At 39.1% G+C, this 12566-nt stretch overlaps 1 protein-coding gene across 1 annotated transcript in view; it reads right to left on the bottom strand.

Annotated features, from left to right (window-relative positions):
* Positions 1 to 380: 380 nt before the first annotated feature.
* ZNF804B (zinc finger protein 804B) overlaps positions 381 to 12566 on the bottom strand; it is a 66491-nt gene continuing 54305 nt past the window's right edge. The window contains exons 4-5 of the mRNA XM_088150531.1: positions 8228 to 8358; positions 381 to 6232 (exon numbers count right to left, since the gene is read on the bottom strand). Of these exons, the coding sequence (XP_088006657.1) occupies positions 2728 to 6232; positions 8228 to 8358 (3636 nt within the window). The 3' untranslated portion in view covers positions 381 to 2727. The remainder of the gene's footprint in view (positions 6233 to 8227; positions 8359 to 12566) is intronic.

The following is a 12566-nucleotide window of genomic DNA, read 5'->3' as shown; positions in this document are numbered from 1 at the left end:
AATAAATAAATAAATAAATAAATAAATAGTATATGTGTGTGATGTATATATACAACACATCAATGATATATATGTATATATATTTAAAAAAGAATATTTATAGAAATATTTAAGCAACTCTAGTAACACATGCTATTATTATTATTATTGTTATTGTTATTAAAGAAATAGCCTTAAAAATCAACACTACAGTTTGGATAAATAAGATGCATTTCAGTCCTATGGATTAAAATACAGGGTATCTATCCCATCTTTTCATATGATATTTAAAAATGCATAACAGACACTCTTTATGCTATTAAGTTTTTTTATTGAAAAACATTATTGCATAAAACTACATTCCCAAGAAAACTCGAATTAACTAAAAAAAAAAGCTGCATCTCATGTTTAATAGTGCAATTCACTTAGCTACTGTATAATATAAAACACTTTTTACAGAGAATACAAAACAGAATAATTATACAGAATATTAGCCAGAAAATTGTTTAGTTTTGATAGAAATGAAATACTTGAAAAATGAATCGGGTGGCATATTTATGATTTTTATTTTTTATTTTTATTTTTGTAAAACTGACTAACAAATAGCTGTGTTCAGAATTTTACATAGATGCTTTAACAGGAAAACAATTATAGTTGATTGGTTAGCTTCATCTAATCACTTCTGTGTCACTACAAAGCAATTATTTTCTACCAACCTGTGATGAGATCAGCATGGAATTGCACTTTGCATCAGGATCTAGGTTTTCAGCATGTGCAGAACACAAGATGGCTTGGATAGCTGAATGTGCATTCAATCTTCTAATTGTTAAATTAGAACATGAGAGAAGGGAGATATACGTAGTGGGAAGTGGGATGTCCTCAATCACTTTATGGTTTAAATTTCCCATTTATAAGCTGGACAAATAATGGCTTATAATGGATATTCTAAGTAAAAGGAATTGTGAAATGTATAGGACTAAATTTTGTCATTTGGTGTCATAAACCAGCTTTGGATCTGTTTAAAAATATGCATTGCCTAATTTTGGATCTTACCGATACTGAAAAATATTTTGTAACAAAACTACCAAATAATTCCACTTTCCCTCTTATATCTGTTGGGGTGATTTCTAATATCTATCCTTATCAACATCCCGAACCAAATAATTTAAAAATCAATTCAGTTGAATTTACTGAATACTTTCAAGGATATATAGTCATATGTACAGCCTCAAGTTGAAAGAAATGCAAACCTACCAAAATAGCAAATGTAATGATTTATATATATTATAATTTAGTGGATTTTTAGTGGGTACAAGTCTCACAAATCTTGATCAACAGAATCTTTTTAAAGTATGTATTAGAAACTAGGAATTGGGGAAGAAAAACCTCAGTACAGTTTGGGAGTAAGTGTGGCTTAGTTCAACGATCTGTGCATTCATTTGTAATTTTAATGTACATTTGTAATTTAATTATATTCATAGGCTGCTTATCCTGATTCAGTGATTATGAACCTTTCTAGACAAGAAAAAAATGGATGTTGCTTTTAGCATACAAGGCCACTAGTGATACAGTGTCCCTGGAAGCACCTTGGTGATCTTTCTGGCCTTAGAAGCTAAGCCGAGCTGGGCCTTGTTCAGCAGTATCCACAAGCAAATTCTTCTCCTTTGAGATACGTATGTGCGCAATGTCATGAAGCATGGAAAAGGGGCCAGGGCTTGCACTGTGGCAACGCCATTTGTGTCACTCTAACCCCTGCTTGTCCCTCATAGTTGCTACTAGCCGAGTTAGTGGTTGGATGACAGACTTACAGGAAATGTCAGAAGTGTAAGATAAAACAACATCCTGGAGGAAGGCGATGGGGAAATGCTTCTATATTTCTGTCCAAAAAATCTGATAATTATGTCCATGCAATCACCAGAAGTGAAGCTTGCCTTGAAGGTGTCTTTATTTTTTTATTTTTTAATGCAAAGCATATGGCAGAGGGAGGCAGCATTTTTAGGCTGGGGACCACACATCCTCCTCCTCCTCCTCCTCCTCCTCCTCCGGATCTCCAAGGAATGGTGATGCAATAGCACTGATGCAATCTTGTCCCTGAGGGAGTGGGGCCAAAATTTTCAGCCTGAATTTCTGGGGAGAGTTGGGGGCTTATTTCATTTTTATTGCATTTTTTAAAGAACAAGAAAAAATTGCATTGCTTAAAATCAGTTATTTTCTGCCAAACTTTAATGGCGGGATGATGGGAGAATTGGGGGTTTATGTACTCCAAGAGCTTATGTACTTCTTGCATGCATCCTTTTTTGAAAATGTATATTCTACTATAGAGTAAAGACCATGCTGAACCTTAACAAGAGTTGTCAGACAACACTCCCTAATCAGGCACCTTCCAAGTAGGTTGGCTGTGCTGGCTGAGAATTCTGCAAGTTGCAGTCGAATTACATCTGGACGATGGCAAATTGCAAAGGATTGTAGTAAGGAATAGACATGGCTTTGTGATAGATAACTCTCTTCTCAACAGTTTAATGATAAAATTTATGTGCTGTGTCAGCCCAACTTTGATTTTGCTCAGCATTCTTGATATATTTGGAGTATATAAACCATGACTTCTCATACAGAAAACAATTATACTTCTATATGGGAGTTTCCACTCCAAATTGATTTTTGGGATGTAGGACAGTGACCTTGCTATTTAAAATATTTTTTTAACTTACTTTTCTTCCTCAGTTCGGATAACCAATGCCCATGCCATGTTCAAGAATGATGTGGAAGTTTCTGTCCCTGGAATACTGGATGAATTAAAGGATTGAAATGCATTGTGGAAGATGCAGCTGCATTCAGCTGTGGCGTGAACAAAGTAGGAATAAAGGCAGCGTGGGGCAACGATGGGATTGCCAGCTGGGCAGCAGGGTGAATAGGAGTTGCTGATACCAAATGGAATGGATGACCTGACAATAGCGCTGAGTGAGTAGGCAGGAAGGTTGAAGCAAATGGCGAAAGCGATATTGGAGCAAGATGAGACTGTGAGAATGGATGTATATGGGTCAGGGAAAGATGGCTGCTATGTGGATGAACCCCCGTGGACAAAGCAAAGCTTTGCAAAAACGTTTGGTGGAGGGTGGCTACAGAAGTGTGCTGCTGGACCGGAACAGACTGAACTGCCGGGGGTGCGGAGAAAGCGGCTGGTCCAGTACTAGACAGGACCTTGAGATGCTTCGCTACAAGCTGTTTCTGCATGTGTTGCTGGGCCTGTAGCTGTAGAAACTTGTATTTATCTATTTCATCGGGGGAAAATGTTATAGGCTGTTGTGTTAAAGGAGAGGAGATGCACTTACTAAAAAGTTCAGTCTTGTATTCTGTTTCACTGGATTTATGCATAGCATTGTCAGGGTAATAGTTTAGATTTCCTTCTGCTTGATGCAAGTCCATCCTTGCATTGTATTCTTCTTTGGTCTCTGTTAAATTTGGAGTAAGAGAATATCTATGAGAAACAAAAGCACCAGGAAAATCACCTGCCACTGGATCACAGCTTTGCAGAAGGGGTTGTGTTTCACCAGTTAAGAGATCTGGCTTCTCCTTTATTGCTGTGCTTGCTTCCATATTTAGGGTTTGGCAGTTGGTTCCTCTTTGAATTAAGTCTTGGAGCAGGCAATTACTGTAGCTAGTGTTACCCATAATATTATCTATGGTCAAAAGTTTGCTTGTGTGGTTTTCCACTTTGCCAGTTTCATGGTTCCACACACAGTTCATATCAACATTGAGTGTTTTCTCCCGTGAAGGTAGTATTGCTTCACTCTCCATGGAAGATGTGCCAGGCTGACTACAGGGGACATCTATCCTGCAAGCTTTCGAAAAGCTCTCAGTGCTTTCAGTTTGCTCCTGGCTTCTTTTGGATTTCACCTTTTGTAAAAGTAACTTGGCAGTTAATGACTTCTTCTGTCCCACTGCTTCCTTTTCTAACCAGTTTACAGAGTAAATTCCAGTATGCTTAGAGGCACAACTCACATTCTGGCTGTCTGAATGGGCAGAGCAGGATTTTTCTTCTTCGCTGCTTCGCATAGCCTCTTTATGTTTGTCCCAGATGTGCACTGATTCTTTCATGAAGGATCCCGAACTGCTATCTCTAGATCGAGTGGAACTTGACGATCTTTCACTGCTCCCTGAATCGTGGATGGAAGAACCTTTGGAGCTGTTGTACCTCCTGCTCCTGCTGTGTTTACAGACAGGATATCTATTTCTACTTTGCTTTGCTGTGTCTCTTTGTAGCAAGTGCCCATATCTCAAAAGTCTCTGATATTTTATTGGATGCCTCTGAGTACAATCTGTAGGTCGCTGACTTTTTTTGTGGACAAGGCAGTCCACATTTGCTTCATCAGAAGATGAAAGGCAGTTGTGCTTTTTGTGTTTACATTTCTGTCTTCCAACTGACTTTTGTTTCCTTTTGCAACAAAAAGGCAAATTACTTCTACTGTGATTGCTTGATCTGTGATTACAATAGCAACTTGTGTTGCTAGTTTCACTATTGATGGAGGTGTCAGAATAATTCGACTGTCTGTCAGACCAGGGTTTTTGCAAAGGACAGAATCTCCAAAATTCACTGGCAAAACTCACATTGCTTTCCTTTTCCAAGCACTCACCAGGGCAGTCTAACTTACAACCAAGAATTGTATCTTTTCCACTTTCACTTATGTCACTTGTACAGGTGACCAAATCCAGATTGGTTTGTCTCTGGGAATACATCAAATCACACTTTCCACATTTTTGCTTTTTCATCCTGGACGCCAAGGGATAAATACAAACATTTTCATTGACTTCATCCTGTACTGTTGTTTCACAGTTCTGAAAATGCTGTGCTAAAGATCTCACACACATTGCTGTATGGGGACTTGTTGCTATTGCACAATGCCTTTGCGAGCAATCAAGGTGAGCAGGCACGTTAGGTATATTTTCATTCAAATTGTCTGAAATGTATTTTGGAGCACTGTAATTAATTTTGTTTTCTTTGTCTGTATATAATTTTGGCTGGGACCTTTTGAAATACAGAGCTCTGTTCTTCTTTGGCTTTAAAAAGTTATCTTTTCCACTGGACAATTGCTTCTTCTTGGCTAGACCCGAGGCTTCCTTTCCATCTATGTCCATAGTTCTTGAATACTCTTTAGAAAGTTCTGGATTGACTTCATGCTGCCCATTGTCTTTATGGGATAAGGGAAGTCTAAAGTCAAAATATAATGGATTGCAGCCATAAGAAATAGAAGGTTCTGTTTTTGTAAACAAAAGAAGTTCCATGGGCCAGTGTAAGGCTGTGCTGCCATCTTTACTCAGTACATGAAGAAAAGGCAGTGTTTTAGGCTTAATTTCATGAACCAGATCGTCACCTTTTGATGTTTCATTGACTGCAGTCACAGTTTTTGAAGAATCAGAAGAGTGTTTGAATATACAGGGATTAAAGTTCAACTCACACGAATGTCCTCCTTCAGGTGACTGTTGGCCTGAGAACTCGGAGACACACTCTGCTAGCAGGATGTTGCTGTGCTTGTAAGCTTTTTGTTGTATACAAACACTGCTAGTTTGGCACTGAGATGTGATAAAACTTTGTATGGATTTCTGAGTCTTGACTAGGTGTCTTGCTTTTATATCTGGAGACCTGGCACATTCCGAATCTGGAGAATGTTGTTTATCCTTATGAAATGGAAGATGAGTTTCCACTGATCCTCTGTTGCTGTTTTGGTCATTTTCTTTCTGTGGTTTATTTTTTCCAGCCATGTTGCATGATTCAATGCTGCCTTGGTGGCTCTGAAGTGTGCTTAATCGTTTTTGCACATTAGTTTTCCTCTTGCCACTCATATGTATGCAAGTGTAGCATTCCTCAGCAGTTTGTTTCACGTTTTGCCTTGGTGATCCATTGCAGTCATATGCTTCTTCCACATTCTCACTGAACACAGATGCTGATGACTCAAGCTTCAAGTGGACCTTTTTAGAGAAGGAAAAAGATACCCCTGTCCTGTTACAAGCATTGGTGCTGCAGGAGAATGCTGGAGAGAGATGATTTCTAAGCAAATGGTGTCTCTCTATGCACGACTGATCCTTGTTTAACAAGGGTTCCTGTAGTTTTTCGGAATTGTTGCTGGTGGAACTTTGCCCTTCGGCTGCAGTCTTGGCCTTCCCCTCTTGAGCTAAGAGAAATGTTTCTTGCGCTCGTTGCTGTGGTTGTTCTACAACTACCTGGGGACTTTTAAACATGGGTCTGCATCCGGCAACACTAGAAATAAATGATATAATAAAACTACTTAAGTTAAAATGAATTTAATTTTCAGCATACCCTGTTAGAAAGTATAAGCCTGAGTAGTTAGGATGATGAAATGAAATTCATCACCATCAGGACCAATTGGCATTGGAAGGAATGTAGTAATAACCTGCTGAATTGATCTCACTCAACATAAACATGATGTCCTTGATCCCATTCCATGTGAGGTAGTTAATGAACACTGTATTCTGTGAAGCCTGAAGTGGTTTATATATATGATGTGCAGCCCAGTAAGCTGAACTACAGGCATGCATAGCGTTAGTAAAGCTGTGTCCAGAAAAGAAATGTGCAAATCAATGAAAATCCACACTGTTTTATACTGTCTGCTTTTACTGACAAGGGCTTGCCTTTCATTACAGTATTGGGAACAGCTCCAACCGTATCTTAAATACTAGTGACCTAGGAGGCTGAACCCTTGCAGAAATTCTGCTTATGGAAAAAAAGAATCTTTGTATCAGGTTTGTATCAGGTCTGTAATTCAACATTTAACAGTCAGCACTGATTTTGTTGTAGAAAATGTGTTTTGCACATATGACCTCTTGGATTCCTCTCTTACAATCTCCAGTTAAATTTCTCATGGCTAGAAATAATCACTATTTATTAATATACATAAGTTTTCCCAACATGGTGCCCTTCACATGTATGAAACTACACCCTCTGTCACCTTCACCTCATCACAGGTATATTGGCTATGACTGTTGGGAATCATACTAAAAGACGTCTGGAGAACATCAGCTTTGGAAAGCCTGGATTAGACAGCAGGAGATATGATGGCCATTGGTTTGTCTTAATAAATGCTTATAATGTACCATCCCACTGCTGAAATGGCATGTCCAGTGCTTCTTACCAAGCTGAGCTACTTGGATGGGCAGTGAAAGTGCTATGGCCATGTATCATGACAAAGAGTACAGCATGAGAAGAAGACAAGATGGCCCAATGTATTCCCTCCTTCCTCTACATTTTCAGTAAAAATGATTTGGTTTGATTTTCTTCAACAATCAGCATTTAAAAAAAAAATTCTGTTCCTTTGAAGAAATTTATAAAAATTGATAAGATCTTAACAAACAAAATTTTAATTAATCCTCACTGGTTCAAATCAGATGTTTTCAGCATGGATAGGACCACATTGTTGCCGTCTGCCATGTAGCTATTAAAGATTTCTAGACTGGCAGGAAATTAGCAATGTGAATTCAGCACCACAAATACTGACAAGTGCAAAGGTAATGTAAGAGTGAAAAATTCAAAACTGTCTGCCACTTTGGAGGACTATATCAGTTTAATTTTATCCAGCATTCGAAATGGTTAAGTTTTTCTTTCCATCCCATTTATGAAGATGATGCTGTTTCTAAAAACCTTTATAAAAAGGAACTGAATTAAATTTTTACCCATCCCTAAGCAATGGAAGATCTGGGCTTGTCACTGTTACCACAACATAGTCAAATCTGATTAGCTTATGTGATACTGCAACATCTCACCACAGAGATGATCCTTGCCTGGATAAGAAAGCAAGAAGTTTAAAAAACAAAAACAAAAACATTTATTGGGTGTGGCAGCAAACAGGGACAGGAAGGGTAAAACAATTTATTGTGGGAGAGGAAGCATTTGGTGTGACACTTTTTATTTATTTATTTATTTATTTATTTATTTATGGCATTGAAAATGTTTACTCTGAAAAATTCATCACAGCACTGTTAAAGTAATTTCATAGAGATTAGAAAGAGGGTAAAAAGTCCAACATTCAAATGCCAAGGAATTATTGCAAGGCTTCAATTTTATTGTTTGTACAATAAGGATGTTGGCATGAAGGATAAAGAAAAAACACGGTTTGCAGAATATGTGTTTATGATCTCTGCATTATATAAAGTAGAAGTAAAGCTATGGAGATTTCTCCTGGGACTATCAGGGAAAAAAAGGCAAGATTAAAATGTAATATTAGTTCCAAAGACGCACCATTCTGACTGCTTCCGCAATTCAGCCAACTGATGAAGTCGTTTGAGAGCTTTCTCCTGTTTCTTTTCATCCTTCCAGGATTTTGAAGCCACATTTCGTGCGAATTCCCTTTGTTTGAGCTCTTTCAATCTCTATGTGAGGAGAACAAGAATAAAAAGATGATGCATTTCTTAGCATCTCTATGCAGCTCCCATTCACGCACAAATTCAGTCTGACAATACACAAGATGCAAAGCTGATTCAATGAAAGTGTAATTTAATAAGTAAATTAGAACTGTTAATAGGTTTTGTTAGGAGAATTTATCCTGACACAAAATTGCCTATCTAACTGCAATGTGTAGAATAATACAGGGCTTACAATAATTCTGAAGCAATTACAAGCTTCTTTGTTGTTCAATGGAAAACCTGAGTTCCAAAAACTAGAACTTCTATTATCTTCACAGGGCTTAAGTGAGTCAAAGATTCCAAAGGTAGAATTTCCCCCCTCCAATATAAGTAAGCAGTGGATATGATAAGAATGTGGGGCTTGTAGCTGACTTGAGCACCATATTTGCAGACCAAAGGGCTTACATTAAACCCTGGCATCTCCATTTTAAGACATTTTAAGATTAAAATACAGAATGAAACTCATTAAAAATATATATAAACTTTTGCCAAAATTAATTAATGATTAAAAGCCTGGCAAAATAAATGCATCTTGGCTATTTTTCTAAAGGCAAAGAATGGAGACTAAAATCTCCTGAAGGATTGCACGTCCTGGCCTAGAGGTGATGCAGAAGAAAACTGTGCTTCTGTTACAGGCTTAGTAAGGCATCGTATGATGCCATCGCATTCTGGAACTTCCTTCCAGAAATTAACTGCTAGGCTGGGTTGTAATGGGAAAGCAGACCCTCAGATAGGCTCTAAACTGTTTAGGGCAATAAAAGTTAATGGCAAAGCTCCAAATGCAGTGACATTGGCCAATCAGTGCAGATTTTTAAATTACAGGCTTTGTATGATCCGTCTGCCTTTCACTGATTACCAGCTAGCTGCTGCATTCAGAAATATATACAATCATATTAACATAAGTAAACTTCTCTCTTTGAGAGAGCCAGTTTGGTGTAGTGGTTAAGGCACCAGGCTAGAAGCTAGGAGTCTGTGAGTTCTAGTCCCACCTTCGGCACAAAGTCAACTGAGTGACCTTGGGCCAGTCACTTTCTCTCAGCCCTAGGAAGCAGGCAAGGGCAAACCACTTCCTAAATCTTGCTCAGAAAACTGCAGAGACTTGTCCAAGCAGTTGCCAAAAATCAACTCTGACTTGAAGGCACCAAACAAAATAAAACAAAGCACCTTCTATGTATGGTTCTATTCCTATATAGCATAAATGGATACCAAACTCACACTCCTATATTTTGTGCTACCAGAGAACTTATGGTTGTTTCCATGCTCTAGCTCAGGGTTCCTCAACCTCAGCAACTTTAAGATGGGTGGACTTCCCCATGGCTGGCTGGGGAATTCTGGGAGTTGAAGTCCACCCATCTTAAAGTTGCTGAGGTTGAGGAACCCTGCTCTAGCTGAGGGTTTTTCAAATTTTGGTCCATAGGACCCCAGGGTCCCTTGAGAACTTGGTGGGCTTCTATGAGAGACTAAGGAAGAAAAGGAAAAAAAAATCACTCAAACACAGCCAATTTTCTGTCACTAGAGCTTTGCTCTTGATCAGAGGTTCCAGGAAACATTTTAGTTTAAATAACATGTTTTGCAGCCTGAAAAAGTTTGAAACCCCCTGCTTTAGCCAACAATAAGTTGCCATATAATTGTTGTTGAGACTTTACATGGCTGTATTTAGAAGAGCTTGGCTGAATGCAACTCAAGAAATGCATTGCATTGTTGGAAATATACTCACCCTATAGAGTCAACTAGACAACCTGTGACCCGTTGGGTCATCTTTCAGAGTTATTTCCTTACCTAAACACAGAAACAGAATGACCAAGGGCAAAAAAGCAGTGGGAGTGTGAGTGACTTATGAATTGCTGCTGGCTTCCCTGTGGCTTTGCTTGTGCAAAGCTGGCAGAGTGTGTCCGAAATCTTCCCTCCCCTCCCTCCCCACATATGATATAAGCTTGCACCATTTGGCCTCCCCTCACAACCCTCAGGAGAGCCCCAGTGAATCCGCCTCCTCCTCCTCCTCGGCTGACCCACAGAATTGCCTGCCACTTTGCTGGGGGCAGGTGGAACAAAGGGAGCTGCGGACTGTGAGGAAAACTGCACCCCTGCTCCCCATTCTGGCATGTCCCCAAGGGCCCCTTCCCTTGAAGGAGGAAGAGGGATCACCTGTTGACTGCTGGCACCCCCCCAATCAGCCCTACCTTGCCAGCAGGCTTCTGAGTCACTCTCTCATCTTTCCTTCAGCAACCACTTCTGTTAAGAGATTTCAAATTTTTGCCTTGTTTGCAAAGCAGCCAATCACAGCTCACCCGTCAGGCATTGCCACCAGCTGATTGGGCACAGGGGACAGAGGGTGGCAGGAAAGAGGTTGGGGATATACCCATGATGTTCATGTGACCTGGGCTGACCACGGTGGCACAGCAGCACAGCAATGTTGAAGTGGCCACAAATTTCCCAAATTTCAACCCCACGGAAGTAATGGGTCCCGGATTTTAGACACATTCTGTAAGTTAGCCCATTTGAGGTACGTTGGTTCGAAAATTGTTGCCTTATGACACACCGTTTCACCCAGTTGAAGGTTACAAACACAAGAGTATTAGTAGCATATAGTTAGATTAAATAAATCCATAAATGTAGCTCTACACAACAACAAACAGCTACCGTATGGCCATTTGTAAAATAGAACATGCAAACAAAATGCACGACAATAGCATCTGTGTGGCTAACTATTTGTGGTTGGTTTGCATACACACAAGCCAACACTGCTGAACAATATTAAAATAATTGTGCCCATTCATAAGGATGCTCAACCATGAGAAGGAGCTTGAGAATTAACATAGCTCTAAGTGTGCAATTACATTTTGCATGCTATTAGGTACCTAACTGAGTGGATAAATCTTGTCAAATGTGCCAAAGTATGATTTATGTTATAGAATCCCGCTGCTTGTACTTTGGCTCCTATAAATAAGAATAGCAAGATGTTTGCCGACAGAAGTATTGTATTGGCCAAAAATACATAAGATTAGCTACAAAGACATCTGAATCTAATCAGTCTGTGGCCTTATCCTAGCACTGTGAAACCAGCAAGAATATTGAGAAGCATTGCTGCCTGACTCAGTATCATATTGCCTGAGTTGGAGGCCATTAGTACATTCAAAAGAGCAGTAGTATACAGAAAAATCACACCAGGGAGGGAACATGATTTGACAGGCAGGCTAGTTGATACCAAGGGTTAAGTACCTCTGTGAATGAGCTGAGGTCATTTTGGAGGTCCCACCAGCTAAAGTTTCATTTTAAATAGCTTTCGTATATGGAAGGATTTCAAGGTGTTTTTGAATCTACAATGCTGTGTTTACATGATGAACACAGTATATTAGATACGCAGACACAAAACACAATTTTCTTTTTGTAAATCAGCAGAAATCCCAAGCATATAATAATTATGATAAAATTATTAAAAAGCATAATTGGGATGTATGACTGAAGCATATAGTATGAGCCATCTAAGCAACCGGCAGGGAGAACAGTGCGAGAAATTGCTTTTACCATGGTAACTGATATTCTAAAAATAACTTTGAAAGCTTTTTACTTTTCAGGATTAAATGTATGAAAAAGGTAACTTTAAACTTAACCAATACACTTCCATTTGTTTTAAGAAAGTACAATAATAACAATAACAACAACTCCCAATGAGGCAGTACCTTGACATGGTTGTGGGGCTTGCATGCTCCAAGGAGGATGAGAGCTATGCCAGAGATTCAACCATACTGGACAGGTCTCATCAGAGGAGCCAGATGAAGAGTGTCTCTCCCATAAAAAATATGGTGAGATGTAACTTACAGAAACATACCAAATCAGTTGTCGCCCAGCTCAACAAGGACCACGCTAGGTATTCTAGTTCCTGTACATCTGGTGGCAAGTGGGCTACAGGATTCAGGACTATTGGCTGAGCAACCAGGGCCAGCAGCCGCAGGACTACTGGAAGAAAAGTTGTTTACGTGTGCAAATATACGAAGACTGAATACAAAAAAATAATGATCTGCTATTACAAATCAAGTCCAATGAGAAGAGGATATCTGAAAAGAACGCATCAGATCTGGAAAGAACAATATCCAGAATCGGAAACAACAGAACAGAGGCTAGCAGATCAACGTTGATTTATAACACAAAATAAAGTATTCACAGAAGTAGAACTG

This window comes from Python bivittatus, unplaced genomic scaffold, assembly GCF_059951505.1.
Source record: "Python bivittatus isolate LINGU-HERP-01145 unplaced genomic scaffold, Pbiv_v1 ctg000610_np1212, whole genome shotgun sequence".
NCBI classification, from domain to species: Eukaryota; Metazoa; Chordata; class Lepidosauria; order Squamata; family Pythonidae; genus Python; species Python bivittatus.
The sequence above is the reverse complement of the archived record's forward strand: the minus strand, read 5'-3'. Positions and strand labels throughout refer to the sequence as shown.